Genomic DNA, 18,077 nt, shown 5'->3' on the forward strand with positions numbered 1-18,077 from the left:
GTATTTGTAATGTTATTGCTTCATTTAAGGAAACTGTTTCTTAATGAATTATAGTGGGGTTTATGAGAAAATGGGTTTTGGAATACCTAGAGGCCCCCCCTGTTCAAGAGGATCATATTAAGATTGATTAGAATGACTTTGCTGATTGACTCACTTGAAGTTGAATTGATTGAAACCACACCTACCTGATAGCCTGGCTCTCAGGGGGTGGGTTCTCTGATCTTGGCATGTTCTGCTCATGGACCACTCTCAAGTCCAGTGAACCAAAGGATTTGGGTGATGTTAGCCAATTAGCTTGGAGTGGTGTGTAGGGGCCACTTCTGGTCCAGACCCAGGGATAGCTTCCATTCTCACAGGTACAGGAACTTCCTCTTTTTGGCCTGAGACTCTGAGGTGGTGGCTAGAAAGGCTTTCTTAACTTTCTGAGCCAGGTGTTGTCTTTTTACTAATACTTAGTATGCTTTAATAAATCCTTAATGCCCAAAGCTGGTGCTAAAGCTTCTAATTTATAAGTAACAAATATATTAGAAAACCCAGCTAATTTTCCCCAAACTTAGGACAGAAATAAGGCAACCACATAAAGTTTTACTTGTCACATGTCCAACATGAGCAGGTGACCATCTTAAGATCACTTTATTGGTGGAGATGCCTTCTGCTTCACCCAACCCAAGACACCCCCTGCTAACATACCATTTCTAGCTGATGCATCATTTTTTGGCCCAAGAAGCAAGATCTATCAACCAATGGGATTCTGTACTTTGTACAGCCCCTTTAGAATGTTCAGGTATCAAATCTGATATCAGACCCTGGAAGGTACACTTCATTAGAGGGGACCATAAATTCTTCGATAAAGTGCCACTGGCTCAAAGCTCTATCTCAGTCTCTTTTATTGTAGGCTGGACAATTTTAATCCCCATACCGAGTTACTTTAGGGAGTAGAACTAGGACCAATGAATAAGTAGAAACTGTAGGAAGGCAAGACTCTGGGTTAAAATAATGATGAATTTTCTAACAATTAGAGTTGTCCAACAATGAAATGGACCAGGAAAGAAGAAAAGAAGGGAGGGAGGAGAGAAAGAAGGAAAGAGAGGGAGGAGGAGGAGGAGGGGAGAAGTGGTAGTAGTAGTTGTTAATTTGTGAGGTAGTGAGCTTCTCATAACTACATATATTCAAGCAGAAGCTAGATAACTTCAGAGCTGTTGTGTAATGCCTGAGTAGAGCAAGATGGACTACAAGATTTACTCCAATTAGAACAAAACCAGGCAACCAGGGTGGAGGAAATTTTACAAGAAGTTTCTGATAAAGGCCTCATTTCTCAAATACATAGGGAACTAAATCAAATTTATAAAAATAAGAGCCATTCCCCAACTGATAAATGGTCAAAGGATATAAACAGGCAGTTTTCAGAAGAAATCAAAGCTATCTATAGTCATATGAAAAAATACTCTAAATCACTATTGATTAAAGAAATGTAAATCAAAACAACTCTGACATACCACCTCATACCTATCAGATGGGTTAACATGTCAGAAAAGGAAAATGAGAAATGTTAGAGAGGATGTGGAAAATAAGGACAGTAATTAACTATTGGTGGATTAGTCCAACCATTCTGGTGAAAAATTTTGAACTATGCCCAAAGGCATAGCAAACTGTATATATACACATTGACCCAACAATACCACTACTATAGTTGTATACCAAAGAGATCAAAGAAAAAGGAAAAGGACCTATTGTACAAAACTATAGCCACTCTTTTTTTTGGTGGCTAAGAAGTGGAAATCAAAGGGATTCCCATCAATTGGGGAATGCCTGAACAAATTGTGGTATGATTATGATGGAATACTATTGTGCTGTAAGAAATGACGAGAGGGCTAGTTTTGGAAAAACTTAAAAAGATTTTTGATTTTATACAAACTAAAGTGAGCAGAACCAGGAGAATATTGTAAACAGTAACGGCAATACTGTAACAATGATCAACTATGAAAGATTTAACTACTCTGATCAAGACAATGATCCAACACAACCCACCTCCAGAGAAAGAATTGGTACAAACTGAAGTATAATTTTTTTCACTTTTTTTCTTGTCCTTTTTTTTTGGCAACGTGGCTAAAATAGAAATGTTTTGCATGATTTCACATGTATAATTGATTCTGGCTAGAATGTAATAGATTCCTAAAAGAAGCAAAGTATGTTTGGTGATTACCCTTAGCCTATCACAATATGCCCCTTGGTACCAACTAGATATGAAAAACTAGTATAAGTAGACCAAGGGCCTGACTCAAAATGCCATTACCCTAAAACAAAGAAAAATAGATTGATTAAAGAAATGTAAATCAAAACAACTCTGAGATACTACCAGAATTCAATCTATCCTAAAACATGAAGTCCTTTAAATCTTCAGGAAGAAAATGCCAGGGGAATCAAAGTATTTCAGTTATGGGCATCATCCCTGACCCATTCATACCCCATAGCCCTCCAAAGCATAGTCCTACTAGTACACATACACATTCCTCCAAGTGGGCTCACTCACCCTGGCAACATCAGAGCTCATGCTGTCTTGGCTGCGTAGGCGTGAATACTCATCAGCGATGTGACTGGCTGCCTCCTGCGTCAGGACAGGTTTGATGATTTTGGCCACATGAATGTACTTCTTCATGAATGCTGCACTCACTGTCTTCTCCCTGGTCCACCACAAAAACACCAGTGAGACAAACCTCACCCTTATTCACAGAGGTCAGAGATTCTTAACCTGGGGTCCAAGGACCCTAAAAGGGGGGGGGGGTTCCATGAATAGATTTCAGAGAGGTTAGTAAACTTGGATGGGGGAAAATGCTTATACCTTTATTTTTACTAACCTTTGGTTTCCTTTGCCATTCTATGTACTGTATTTTATGCATTTAATGACATTATTTGGGGAAAAGGGCCATAGGTTTCACCAGACTGCTAAGGGGGTTCATGAGACAAAAAAAAAAAAAGGTTAAGAATGAACCTTTAGGAGACAGCTAGATGGCACAGTGCATAAAGCACCGGCCCTGGAGTCAGGAGAACCGGAGTTCAAATCCAGCCTCAGACACTTGACACTTACTAGCTGTATGACCCTGGGCAAGTCACTTAACCCCAATTGTCTCACCAAAACAAAAAAAAAGAATGAACCTTTAATCTAAGATTTGCCTATAAATGCATTCCTCAGATGTGCATCTATTATTCCTCACAACTACCTTAGAAAAGTACCTTAGTGGAAGGCTCACTATCCTCATAGGGAGAAAGATAGGATTTGACTAGACAGGATCACAGTGATTCAAGATGGCAGATCTCTAGGTATGGAAAGCATTGTGCACCCTCTATTATCTCAAATGGACTTATATGAACTAGAAAAGCAAAGGGAACTACATTTCATCTTTTGAGCCAGACTTTGATTTATAAATGATCTAGCGGTGTCTATTTTGGGGGGGGGGGGATGGGGTGGGCAATGAGGGTTAAGTGACTTGCCCAAGATCACACAGCTACGAAGTGTCATGTCAAGTGTCTGAGGTCGGATTTGAACTCAGGTCCTCCTGAATCCAGGGCTGGTGCTTTATCCACTGCACCACCTAGCTACCCCCTAGAGGTGTCCACTTTAGCCCTCAAATGACCTGAAATCAGTTTGAAAGTTCAGATAAACCAGAATTCAAAGAACCAATTTCCACTTGAAAGGAGGTCTCTAGTGGAGTGCCCCAAGGGTCTGCATTTATCTCTGTTCTTCAACATAGGTAACCCTAGAACAGCGCAGCTTTCCTGGTCCCCATGCTCAATGGACCTCAAATATTTGCCGTTTGTTTTCCATAGACCATTCACAATAAATTCAACACTTAAAAGAACATTCCCTCTACAGCCAGTCATATCTGGACATCAGGTCTCACACCTCATAAAAAGCTGTTTGGCCACAGAAGATAGTAACCACAAGAGTAAGCCAAGGCAAAAGACTAGAATTTGTTTCAAACAAGTATGGTGGGTAAGAAGACTTTTAATGTGCCCCCAAGAGAATGTGCCATGTTTGTGTTCCTGCCAGGACCACACAGTATCCATGTAAATATACAACCCATATTGGTCTCTACTCTAGGTTATAAAGTTGAAGGGCTAGAGGAATACTTATTTACTTTCCAGGTTATGAGAGAACACGTGTTCCCTGAAAGAAGAGAAGGGATTCAAGGAACAAATCAAAGAAAGCAAAGAGGTAAAGGAGAGAGATCATCTGTGACAACAAGAAGGAGGAGGGTAGAAGGGCATAAAAGAGAATGGAAAGAAGAAAGATGACTGATATAGACCAATACAAATATGAGGCTTTTCCTGCAGAGCAGGAGTTCTTGACCATTTCTGTGTTGGGTCAGGAACCTAAGGGGAAAAACAAGATAAGATGGCATTTGGATGAGAATTAACTTGGGTAAAATGCAAAGAGATACAACACTGTGTTTGGGATATATTAGAGACCAAAAGAGGAATTATTTAATAAGATTGATTACTAGATGATAATTAGAATAGACTATTAATTAATGAGAATTAATAATTAGATGAATGTCTTTGGAAATACCCCACAAATATGGCATGGAAATATGATATAAGGATGGCAGATAGTGATTTCATTAGTGGAGAGATCTCCCAGGAGAGGAAACCACTTCTCCCAATGCATTTGGAAACCCTCTCTGAAACTTATCATCTTAAAAGAAGTGTTTTGGGGTACTATGGCTTACCCACAGTCATCCAGACAGTACATGTCAGGGTTCTTAAACCCAAGTTTTAGCTTTTAGGTTAGTTCTCTACTCCCTGGATAAGTCACTTAACCTCTGTTTGCCTCAGTTTTCCCATCTGTAACATGGGAATAATAGCACCTGCCCCAAAGGTTTGTTGTGAGATCAAATGAGATAATTATAAGGTGCTTAGGACAGTGTCTGGCCCATACTAAGTTCTCTCTCTCTCTCTCTCTCTCTTTCAAAAAAATACATATAGATATAGATAGATATATAGATATGTATATATCCCCTATATGTGGGGGAGAGCAAAAGTGAGGAAATTGCAAGGTTTTTGAATTAACAAAATTATAAAGATGAATATATTAGCCTAATATTCAGAAGGGAAAATTCAGACCTAAAAATAAAAGGGGAAGTCCTCAAGAATGAAATTCTGAAGACAAGGGACCTAAGATGAGGAAAAGACTAATGTTGTACTCAATGACAAATTCAGATTGAAAACTTCAGAGATGAAAAAACAAAGACAAATCGTCATGGATGAATGGTCCTGTAAGAATAGTGTCTGGATCCTCAAGCCCAGAGTGAGCTGAGGCTGAAAGTAGAGGTAAAGGACAACAAAAGAGTTCATATGCTTTAAGCTAAAAAGAGAATCAAGGAGGGAAAGGGCAATGGCCCTGGGTGAAGGGTTGAAGATAAAGGACAAGAGTCAGAAGGCAAAAACACTCCATCTTAATTTGCTCCTTTTCTCTTCTCAGGAGAATGATCTTTGGACTGAGAATGATAGTTAACCCTTAGATGGCAGAGTCTGGATCCATAAAGATCTATCTCTAATGGGCTTGAACGATAGGGTGCATCAAAGATGAAGTTTAATATGGATAAATATAAACCTAGCTAACGGGGCAGAAGAAACAACACGGGTTAAACCTTACACCTGGATTTAATAAAATAAAATCAAGTTCTATGAAAAAGATCTGAGGGTTTAGTCCACTGAAAGCTTCATGGATCAACTATGAGACCTGATAGCCCGAAAGCTAATTTAAGGGTGGCATAGTGTCTAGAATCAGGGAGACAAAAGATTTGATACACTCTGACCGGGTCAAGCCACCTCAGGGTTATTAGGCTCAGTTCTGACCACCTTACTTTAGAAAAGACATAGACAAACTGAGGTATGTCCACTAGGGGAAGGCCAGGATGGTGAAAGGACTAAAGATGCCATATGTGGATCAACTAAAGGACCTGGAGATGTTTAGCCTGAAGAATTCAAATATTAATTTTTATAATATATTTATATATGTATTATCCACTTATCTATTTACTTATACATTATACTGTGTATTGTATATTTAAGTGCACTGCATATATTTACATATAATTTAAATCTCTTTAAATATTGGATAAGCTATTATGTAGACGAGGGTCAGATGTGTTCTGCTAGGCCCCAGAGAGCAAAACAAGGAGCTCTGGGTGCATGGTACAAAGGCAGAGTAGAGTTAATTTGGTCCCTCCTGATTCCAGGTCCAGTGCTCTATGCACTGAGCCACCTACCTGCCCCTAGAACCTTTCAGTATTTTAACGTTCATAAGATTTTTTTTATGTGTGTATCACCCCCTGATAATCTGGTGAAGTCTATGGACTCCTTCTTAAAGTAACATTTTTAAATGCATAAAATATAATATATAGAATTACAAAGGAAATAAATAATATTGAAATACCATTATTCATTTTGGGGGGGGCAGGGCAATGAGGGTTAAGTGACTTGCCAAGGGTCACACAGCTAGTAAGTGTCAAGTGTCTAAGGCCAAATTTGAACTCAGATCCTCCTGAATCCAGGGCTGGTGCTTTATTCACTGTGCCACCTAGCTGCTCCCCCATTATTAATTTTTTAAAACAAGTTCATGAACCCTAGGTTCATGATAACAATAATAATAGCTAAGGTTTACATAGCACTTTTCAGGCTGGCAAAGCCCTTTACAGCTATCATCTCACTAGATCCTCACAAAAACCCTGGAGGGGTAGGTTCTATTATTATCCACATTTTACAGATAAAGGAACTGAGGCAGACAGAGAAGTGTCATAAAGCTAGTTATGTGTCTGAGGCTAGATTTGAACTCAGGTCTTCCTGACTGTAGGTCAAACACTCTATCCACTGTGCTACCTGGACTAGAGGATCATATGCTAGAAATTCTTGTTCAGATATGAGTTGAGCAACTGGACTTTGAAGTCGCTTCCAGTCTTGGATTCTGTGAGTTTCTATCCTCCAACAGAAGAAGATAATACTACTGACTCGCCATCAAGAAGCCGCACACTCTGAAGTTATATTTTCAGTAGGATGGCCTCACCTATACTTTTTCCCAATTCCTTTTTTGACCAAAGGCACTTATCTCCGAGAAACTGATCAGGAGAAAGAGTATAATCTGTAGCCTTTTCCAAAAACCAGGAAATCGAATTGGCCTCTGACCCCAGCCTCATACAAATGATGCCCTAACCCAGTGATGTCAGTAGTGCCATGCTGGTCCCCTAATAACAGTGCAAACATCTCTATCTCAGAGGACACAACTGAAATATAAGGCAGTGAAGTGACACAGTGAATAGAGTTGGATCCAAAGTCAAGAACACCTGAGTGTAAATCCAGTCTCAGATAACTTATGACCTGTGTGACAGTGCACAAGTCACTTAATCTGTTTGCCTCAGGTTCCTCCTACATAGATTAAGGATAATACCTACTTCCCAGGTTTGTTGTGAGGATCAAATGAGGTATTTGTAAAATGCTAAGCCCAGCACATAGGTGCCACTATATAAATGCTAGCTATTATTGTTTATTATTATTAACAGAGGGAGCAAAGATTAAAAATAGTGCTCACTTTTTCTTCTTGGTCCCATGCAGTAGGTTGTCGTGTTTCTCATAAATTGGTGTCTCCTGTCGATCCTCCAGAACAAAGTTGGGATCATCAGTTGCAAGGATATCCACAGCACTACCCAAAGGCATGGCTAGAAAACCCAGGAAATCAGAAAATGAGCGCAACAATTTGGAAACTGTGTCCACAAAGTCACTAAACTGTGCATGCCCTTTGACCCAGTGATCCCAATCTAAGTGGGGAAAAAAAAAGTCAAAGATCCTTATGTACAAAATTACGGATAGCAGCATTTATTTTTTTCTGTTGTAACAAAGAACGGAAAACAACGGAGGTGCCCATCTACTGGGGAATGGCTGAATAAATTATGGAAGATGTGCATGAATTGATGCAGTAAAGTAAACAGAACCAGGAGAAAGATTTATACAGTAACAACAGTTTTGAAAAAACACACAACGTGGGAAGACTTAGGCACTCTCATCATATGTCATATTGGTGGCAGCAACATAATATGAGGATATGGATGGAAAGGATGTTTTTGGTGCCACAAAAGGATACGAGGACCTAGCAGCTAGGTGGTGCAGTGGATAAAGCACCGGCCCTGGATTCAAGAGGACCTGAGTTCAAGTCCAGCCTCAGACACTTGACACTTACTAGCTGTGTGACCCTGGGCAAGTCACTTATCTCTCATTGCCCTGCAAAAAAACAAAAAAACAATGCCCCCCCCCCCCAAAAAACAAATCTATGTGAGATCCATCAAAGTAACCTACAATTTCAGTTAGAAAGGGTAAAGTGACTGGTAGACCCCAAGGCATCCACAGGATCTTAGCCAGGAAAGATCATTCACATGGTTTTGGGGTGGGAAGGTAGCTATCCTTCCTTTCAATTCAAAGCCAAAGCCACTCACTGACAGTTCCTGGTCTCCCTCACAGGACAGAAGATGGGGTCCTCACTCACCGTCACCATCCTGCTCCCCAGCTGCCCGGTATCGATGCATCCTGAGGACGTGGTCTGAGATCTCTCGGTCTTGCTCAGGATCCATCTGATCCAACATGATGAAAAGCAAGTCAAATCGAGACAGTAAAGAATCCTGCAGACCGATGTTCTCCATGGGTGTCTTATACTGATCATACTGGGAAAGAAAAATGGGAGAAGCAGAGGGTCACAGAATAGAAGCTAGAAGGGATCTCAGAAGTGAAGATAGAAACCCAGATCTTCAGGGACTTGTCCAAGTTCACATAGTTACTGAGTGGCAGACAAGGCTTTCACCCCAGATTCTCTGACTTCAGATTCAGCTTATTTTATACTCTACTATGTTCTCTCAGGGGAAGAGGCTCAGATATCCTCACCACTCCTCTATGTGTTGTCTTCTCCAATTATTATTATTATTTTTTTGTGTGGGGGGGGGCAATGGGGGTTAAGTGACTTGCCCAGGGTCACACAGCTAGTAAGTGTCAACTGTCTGAGACTGGATTTGAACCCAGGTACTCCTGAATCCAGGGCCAGTGCTTTATCCACTGCGCCACCTAACCGTCCCCCATCTTCTCCAATTATAATACATAAAATATTACATTAATATATGTTATAATATAATTTAGAAATATAATATAATGTATTGTAATATAATTATATTATATAACATAAGCTTCCTGATGGCAGGGATTTTTTTGTATTTATATCCCCTGGCACATGAGAAAGGCTGACTAAATGATTTTTCATCCATTCATTCACTCACTCCACAATGGGTTATCTTAGTGATTCTTACTTTGTAGGGGGAATGTGGGGGTATGGAGGTAGGAGGAGGATGGTTTAAGATAAAAACAGGGGAGAGAAATTTTATAAGCATTTATTAAGTGGTTACTATGTGCTAGGCTGGAGGCAGCTAGGTGGTTCAGTGGATAAGGGCTCTGGGCCTGGAATCAGGAAGACCTGAGTTCAAATCCAACCTCAGACACTTATTGGCTATGTGACCATAGATGAGTCACTTAACCTCTGTTTTCCTTAATCCACTGGAGAAGGTAATGGCAAACCACTGTCAAGAAAACTCCATGGACAGTATTGAGGTCATGAAGACTCAGACCTGACTGAGTAACTGAATAAAATGTATTAGGCAGTGTGCTAAGCACTGGGAAACAAAGAAAGAGCCCCTGCCCTCTGCTTTAAGAAGCATGCAATCTAATGAGAGACACAACATGCTAACAACTATGCTTACTTTGTCAAAATGTTCATCCCACTCCCTCAACCTATAAACTAAAGATGGCTGGGCCAGTGGCCCAGCCAAACTAAGCAGGGCCTGGAGGCTGGCTCCTCTCCCAAGCTTCACTTTCATCTGCTTATTTTGCCAAGGCAAAATAAGTCTATTCAATTGTCATCAATATAAGAAAAAGTTAAGAATTGGGCCGGATTAAGCATCTTGGAAATCAAAAGCCCTTGGAAATTTTGGAGTCCTTCATGATACTGGAATAACAAATCAGTGAATAAAATTTCAACTAAATTTATTTAAATGGTCAAACTTAATGTATACTAGGTGGTGGTGGTGGCACTAGTGGTGGTGATGATGATGAATATGATGTTGATAAAGCAAAGTCATTAAGGTTTACAAAGGGTTTTTTTTTTTGGTGAGGCAATTGGGGTTAAGTGACTTGCCCAGGGTCACACACCTAGTAAGTGTCAAGTGTCTGAGGCCGGATTTGAACTCAGGTACTCCTGAATCCAGGGCCAGTGCTCTATCTACTGCACCACCTAGCTGCCCCTACAAAGGATTTTTAAAAAAAATAGACATCATCTCGTATCATTATCACGACCCTGTGAGGTTGGCACTACAGGTACTGATATGAATGATAACAAGAATCCATTAGATTGTAAGTTCCTTGAGGGCAGAAACTTTCCTTCTTTTTGTATCCTTAGCATTTAGAAAAAGTACCCGGCACATAATAGACATTTAATCATTATATATTGACTGACTGATTGACTGAAGAAAGGACTGCCAAGATGGCAGCCACCAGTAGTGGAAATAACACTAGTGATCAAATAAAAAGACCCGAGTTCCAGTCTTGACTCTGATACTTAGCCATGTGACCTTGGAAAAGTCCCTTAACCTCTAAGCTTCAGTTTACTCCTGAATAAAATAGAGGTAATGCTATTACTACTACCTATCTCCTAGGGTTAATGTGAAGGACTGTAGTAAACCTTCCAAAGTTTTATAAATATGAACTCTCATTTATTGTTACACATCAAAATGGTAGATCTTAGAAATCAGATAAAATATTTCTTTAGGTGTAGGGTCCCCAACCCATTCTGCCATATTTCTGGCCTGGTTAGAGTCACTAAGACTTAGGTTCAAGATTTGACTCTAGCACATGGTGGGTGTGTGTCTCTGGGCAAATCACTTAAGGTCTCAGAGCTTCAGGCAATGCTCTAACACTGTATTTTACAGAGCAGTGGCTGATCTTCACTGTTGGAGAGAGTTTCCATACCTGAAGTTTCCCACACCAACAAAATCACAGGTCTATTCAAAAATAAAATTATTGAATCACAGAAAGTCCCAATCCCTACTACTTTTCATCCTTATGAATATTAATATAGATATATCCATACATGAAAGCTTATTTTATATATAAAGTTCTTATATATAAAAATTCTTTTTTATACATAAAATTCTTATATATATAAAATTCTTTTATGTGTGTGTGACTTGCCATTGTCATTTTTCCAGAATGTGCTGATAAACACACATTCCTGTTTAAGATGTAAACTAAAAATAACAGAAAGGAGACAAAGAATTTTGTGGGAATCAGGGTGCCACCCCACTGTTGAGAAAGGCATTGTGAGAACCAGAGCAAGGCCCCCATGAGAAGAAAGCATGTGACTAGCATCCGGAAGTTACATCTATTCAGAGAACCACCTGTAAGTCATGTCAATCAATGCTACCATCCAATTAGCTTGGAGCTGTGTATGGGGACCACCCCCTCTTTTGGTCCCACAGGGAGCTTCTGATCTAGGAGATGGGGGAATCTTTTTTTTCCGGTTGGAGCTTGCAGTAGGCAGCTGGGACTAGCTGGTGGTGTTCTCTTTACTAACCCCTAGTATACTTTAATAAATGCTTAATGCCTAAAGACTAGTACTATATGCTTCTAATTTAAGGCGACCACACATTAGATTTTTAGTCACCACAGATTTTAAACATCACAATTTACTAGGGCTTATGACAAATAATAATTTCACATATTGAGCCTCCAAGGTCCCCCCACCCCCAGCAAGGAGCTACTCTGTAGAGTAGCTATCCAAACCTAATTAGAATGTAAGCTCTTTGCAAGAAGGGATTATTCATTCATGGCTCATGTCCCTCTGACCTGGCACATGGGAAGCACTTAATAAACACATGCTGATTGATGACTAAGAAACTCATTGCTCTACTTTGAGGTAACTAGGTGGCACAGTGGGCCTAGAATTAGAAAGACCTCCATTCAAATCCAGCCTTAGGCACTTACTAGCTGTGTGATGCAGGGGCAAGTCACTTAAGCTGTATCTGCCTCAGTTTCCTCAACTGTGAAATGGGTATAATAATAGCACCTACCTTCCAGAGTAATTGTGAAGAACAAATGAGATAGCACTTGCAACGTGCCTGGCGCATCATAGACCCTTCATCAATATTTTTTTCCTTCCTTCTAACCTAAGATGACCTAAGACCTTCACACTCACCCTGCCATAGACGGGGTTCGCTGCTGCCAGCACACTGCAGCGGGCATTCAGGCGAGCGTGGATGCCAGCCTTGGAGATTGTGACCCTGCCCTGCTCCATCACTTCATGGATAGCTGTACGGTCAATGTCAGACATCTTGTCAAACTCATCAATGCAGACAACCCCTCGGTCAGCCAGCACCATGGCCCCTGCTTCCAGGCGGCGTTCCCCTGGACAATGGAAAAACAGAACAAAAAAGTAAGCACCAAGCTTTAGGTCATGGGAGAAAGTAACAACAAGAAAAAAAGGGGGAAAAAAATCTGGCCTTCCTTAGAATCTACTACGCACTTACCACCAAACTGTTTAGGAAGCAACTAAGCAAGGAAATCTTCTCCAATGATTAAAGGGTTTCCCACCAAATGTCTAGCCCTTCCTTGCTATCTTAACACTACTCTCCTTCTCCTACTTGGAAATGACGTCCACACTGTTGACTTCCTGAGATTTTCATTCCTCCATCACCAATGTCAGTGATCTAAGGGTATTTTCTCTAAATCAGAAAAAAATAGGGGTGGGGGTGGGTGTGTATGCATGTGTGTGTAAGGGGAAAAAAAGCTATCTTTTTCTTATGAGTATATTAATGAAATCACAGGTCCAGTCCAAATCCCAAACCTGTTCTCTTCTCTCACTCCTCTTGCTTTGTTAGTCTTTAAATCTGCTCCTCCGATATTGTCTTCTTCAATTTTCTAAGCATATGCTTTGTCTGACAAGCTTCTTCCAAACACTCCTCAAAATCTTTTTCCAAGATTAGTCCTGGGCCAGCAAATATTCCATTCCGAAGGTAAAACTAATTCATTGATTTTAACTGATCAATCACAAGACTTGGTCTACCATGATGGGATCCAAAACTACCTGCTCGACCTTCTCTCCTAGTACTCTCCCCACATAAACTTTCTGCTTAAATAAGATCAATCCACACTTCCCCCTCAAGCTCCTACCCTGCTCCCCATTTTTTGGTGCATGTCTGCTAAGGACTCTGCCCGAGTCTTACCTGTCTCTTGGTCTGTGGTGACAGCAGCTGTCAGACCAACCCCAGAAGAACCCCGGCCAGTGGTGGGGATTGCCCGGGGAGCTGTGCAGAGCACATAACGCAGAAGCTGAGATTTGGCGACGGATGGGTCTCCTGAAATAAGAATGGGGCCAGTGGTGAATTCCAGGGACAACTGTTAAATACCGGTAAATACCCACTACCCTTCAATAGTCATCAACATGTCATCATTTTATATGCTGGTAGGACCTCTCTCAGGGCCGACCAGACTGAATCTCACTGATTCTCATTACAGTCCTATAGGTAGGTAGAAGCTAGAGTTGAACCATAACCCTGTAATTCCCATCACGGTGGCACAGGTGGATAGAACATTGGTCTAAGAGCCATAAAGACCTGGGTTCACAGTCTACCTCAGAACCTTAGTAGTTTTGTGACCCTAGACAAGTCATCATTAACTTCTCTGTGCTTCAATTTTCTCATCTGCAAAATGAAGAGGCTGGACTCAATGGGCTAGCTGTCTGCTCTTCCTGTCACTAATACTGCTCACCCTGCACTCTCGATTTTATTGCTCAGTTATTACACTCAATGAATCACAGGGGCCCACACTGGCAAAGATCCCCATGTGACAGCCTCATTGTTTCAGGTGTTCCTTCTGATCTCATAGCCCAGGATGGGTCTATTAATTATTTTCTTTTTTGGGAGGGGGGGGAAGTCTATTAATTAAAGTCAAGTTTTTTGGAATTGCAGAGAAACCCAAGAAAGGGCTGAGAGCTAAGTAAGCCCAGGTTTGAGCTCAGCCAGTCTAAATTGTTACCCCAACTCAGCAAAGGCCCAAAGACTACCACAGAGGACAGATAGCCCCAGAGACAACTCTATCACCATCCCTTTTCCCCTCCCTTACCCCCTTTATTTACCTATTATATATTATATATTGTTATATTATGTTATATACTAAATCATATATTATATTATATCATATATCCTATTACTGTTTGTATAGTCTCATTTGTGCTTTACAACAACCCCGTGTATAAACTAGCTGAGATGTTAAATAACCTAGTTTACTATTAGAGATGGAGTTTGAAGCAGAGTCTTCCTGACTCCCTAATCCAGTCCTCTATGCCCTATACTATGTTGCTTCTTGAGAACCTTACCGTTCAGATGATATAATTCAACAGATCCCCAACAAAAGGGAAGTGCGCACACACTGTACCATACCCATGGCCAAGACTTGACTGTTTTTGCCTTTTCACATTTTTCCTCTTTTCTTTTAGGGGCCAGGATGATGGAGATGCATCAGTTCTAAAATACAATGGCTGTCTTGACAGAGTACTGCATTAGGATTCAGGGTTTGAAGCCATCCTGTGCTACAAACCAAGTTAAGAGGCAACTAAGTGGCACAATGGATAAAGAACTGAAACTGGAATCAGGGAGACCCAAGTTCAAATCTGGCCTCAGACACTTTACTAGCTTTATGATTCTGGCTGAGTCACTTTGCTTCTATCTGCCTCAGTTTTCCTCATCTGTAAAATGGAGATAATAAGAGCATCTCCCTCCTAAGGTTGTCGTCAGGATCAAATGAGAAAATATTTGTAAGGAGCTCTGCAAACCTTAAAGTGCTATATCAATGCTAGTTTTATTATTACCATTATTTATTACCACCAACCACCACCACCACCACCACCACTACTACTACCACCACCATCACCACCAGTATGACTTTGAACTTGTCACTCCATCCTTCTGGGGCCTCAGTTTCCTCACTTATAAAAAATGATAGGGTTGGACAGAATCTCTAAGGTCCCTTCCAGAATTATATCCTATGGTCTTAATAACCTCAGAATACCAAGAGTACCCACTGTAAAGATTGGAGTGATGCCACCTGCTGGAGAGTTACTGTAGGAAAGCTCTGCCATCAGGAGAAGGCATCTGAGGGCAAGCCATGGGGTCAGTTCCTTGGCATCAGGAAGTGATGTTTGCTCGTGGGTACTGTCTGTCAAAGCTATCAGCCAATTAGCTTGGAGGTGTGTGTGTGTGTGTGTGTGTGTGTGTGTGTGTGTGTGTGTGTGTGCGCTCTCACATATGGGATGTTCCCAGTTTCAGAGGAGGCTTGTGGGACAAAGAAGGGGGAAAATTTTTCTCTTACTCTCTTTCATGAGGACCTCAGGGGGAAACAGAGCAAGAGACACGGGCTCCCAGAGATAGACAGCTGAATCTAGGCCTCTTTCTCTCTCTTCACCAAATTCTTATTCTCCTTAATAAATGTTTAAAAGTCTAAACTCTTGTTAAAGTTTATAATTTATTGGTGGCCACTCATTAGATATTTTAGACAGTATAGCCAGAATTTTAGCCCCTTACCGATCTCAGAGGCTAAAATCTAATCACCTTTAAGTGGGTACTTAGTAGTTCCTCATTCACACCCAATTGAAACACTACTAAGGCAATCAAGTCTGACACCCCCCACCCCATCTATCAAATTCCATTATCTTAACACACCCCAGATAAGAGAATAGCAGCAAAGCACTAATTGCTTGGGGGTGGGGGTGGGGGGGAGGTTCGAGAGAAAAGTCTAGGATGTTAAAGAGCACCAACAATCATGAATTCACAAACTGCTAGGGTCCCCTATTCTGGGAACCAAGTATATTATGTTCAGAGAATTGCTACTGTAAGATGATCCCTTACCTATCAGAAGAACATTGATGTCCCCACGGATGCGACTCCCATTCTCTAGGACCTTCTCAACTCCTCCAAGGAGCATGCACAGGATTGCTTTCTTGATGTACTCATGTCCATGGATACTGGGAGCCAGTGATCTAGACAACTGATCAAAGATATCCTAGGGGAGAGACATGGTGGGGAAGAAGAATAATTACTAACAGAATGTAAACTCTTTTAGGGAGGTGACTTTGTCATTTTTTTCCCTTTGTATTAATAGCACCTAGACGGTTAATAAATGTTTGATTGATTGATGACAGATTTTACTGAATACCTTTTGGTACTTTGTTGTTGAGTTAGATGCTTATAGAAAATTAAAATTAAGAAATGGTTCCTGGGGGCAGCTAGGTGGCACAGTAGATAAAGCACCTGCCCTGGATTCAGGAGGACCTGAGTTCAAATCCGACCTCAGACACTTGACACTTACTAGCTGTGTGACCCTAGGCAAGTCACTTAACCCTCACTGCCCTGCAAAAAAAAAAAAAAAACACAAAGAAATGGTTCCTGACCTCATAGTCTTCTGCTCTAAAATGAAGTGCACAGACAGAATTTACGTCAAAAGACATAAAACCCACTTCCAAAAACTTCACAAAAAAATTAAAGAAAAACATGTTATTTGCAAAAGTAACTTTTAAGTCTTAAAAAAACATCTAGAAATTATAGGGACTTTGAGAGGTTAACTAACTTCATCTATCTCCACCTAATCCCACTAAAGATCTTTGAGAAAGATGTCTAAGTAGATTCCATAACCTCCCTTAGCTATTCTTCCAAGTTCATGAAAAGACTCACTATATCTCCAATATGATGACATAGTCACTGAAGTTGTTGCCTTTTAAGCAGCATAAACAAAAAGTAAAACTCATCCTTTCTGCCTTAAAATGAAAGGACAAGCAAAAATTTTTGCCAAAAACAAAGTTCCATTGTTAAATAGGAGATTTTTAAAACGAATCAATACTTATCAAAATATCAGTGAGCTACTTTGTAAGATTCAATAAAGCCATGATAAAATTAATGTGAAAAAGAAACATAATCAAAACAACCTTTATTTCTTTTTATATGTGAGAAGCCTAACACAATGACAGAGATTCTGAAGAGAAGGCTTTTTGTTGGTTGGTGGCAACTTTGAATTAAGAGAACATGGCAGTGTTAACTCTTCTTATGAGGAAGAAGCAACATCTGGTGGTGACTATGTGAGCAGGGGCTATATGTAAAGCAGATGTGTCATGTCCTGCAGATACCAGTGACAACAGTACAAAGGCAACAGCAGAGAAGCAGCAGTCCTGCAGCATCAGAAGCCTATGAATTGCCTTTAGACATTGTGAGGTCTGGCCATGCATGTTCCCCATACTCAATTAGTGCATTTGGGACAATATAGTCCCAGATTTATAGGGCAATATGTTACATGCCTACTTTTCTTAATGTACCATTTCATTAAATGCCTAAGCTTTAAATAATTTTTTAAACTGAACCACTTTTTTTTAAATTAAAGAGGGCCTCATCTTACCAGATTTCAAAACATACTATTAAAACTGTCTTACTAAATTAAAAAAAAAAGATCACTGTAACGCAACAGAGAATCCAGAAATAGAAAGATGTAAATAAGAGACTCATGATTGATCAACCCAGGATTAAAAACATTAGGGAAAGAAATTATTCCATTAAAATTGTTGATAAAAATGGAAACCAAGATGGCAAAAAAGAGATTGGTGACATGCAACACACCATCTATTATGATAAAACCAATCTGATTCATGATCTACAAATTTGGAAGGAAAAGGAATAGTATGTGTCTCCCAAATGGGGTGAGGAAAAAATATTTTCTCTGTTGGAAAAGATTCTAGTTAGGAAGAAATGTTTCATTCCTTTGATTTTTATCCCTGGTGCCCAGAATAGTTATTGCCTAGTATATATTAGGTGCTTCATAAATTTTTGTTAATTGGTTAACTGAAACAAAAATCGATGGAGTTGAGTACACCAAAATAAAAGAATTCTGTACAACAAATAAAATGATGTTTCCAAAATAAAAAGAAACAAAAGAAGAAAGGGGAAGAACGTTTATAA

At 40.2% G+C, this 18,077-nt stretch overlaps 1 protein-coding gene across 2 annotated transcripts in view; it reads right to left on the reverse strand.

Annotated features, from left to right (window-relative positions):
- The window catches only part of MCM3 (minichromosome maintenance complex component 3), a 46,469-nt gene that overhangs the window by 16,804 nt on the left and 11,588 nt on the right, over positions 1-18,077 (reverse strand). For both annotated transcript variants that reach the window (XM_043999664.1, XM_043999665.1), the window contains 6 exons: positions 15,984-16,137; positions 13,305-13,436; positions 12,278-12,486; positions 8,534-8,708; positions 7,586-7,712; positions 2,531-2,681 (listed from right to left, as the gene is read on the reverse strand). In XM_043999664.1, the coding sequence (XP_043855599.1) occupies positions 2,531-2,681; positions 7,586-7,712; positions 8,534-8,708; positions 12,278-12,486; positions 13,305-13,436; positions 15,984-16,137 (948 nt within the window). The remainder of the gene's footprint in view (positions 1-2,530; positions 2,682-7,585; positions 7,713-8,533; positions 8,709-12,277; positions 12,487-13,304; positions 13,437-15,983; positions 16,138-18,077) is intronic.

The sequence above is a fragment of the Dromiciops gliroides genome, chromosome 4, assembly GCF_019393635.1.
Source record: "Dromiciops gliroides isolate mDroGli1 chromosome 4, mDroGli1.pri, whole genome shotgun sequence".
In the NCBI taxonomy this organism is placed as follows: domain Eukaryota; kingdom Metazoa; phylum Chordata; class Mammalia; order Microbiotheria; family Microbiotheriidae; genus Dromiciops; species Dromiciops gliroides.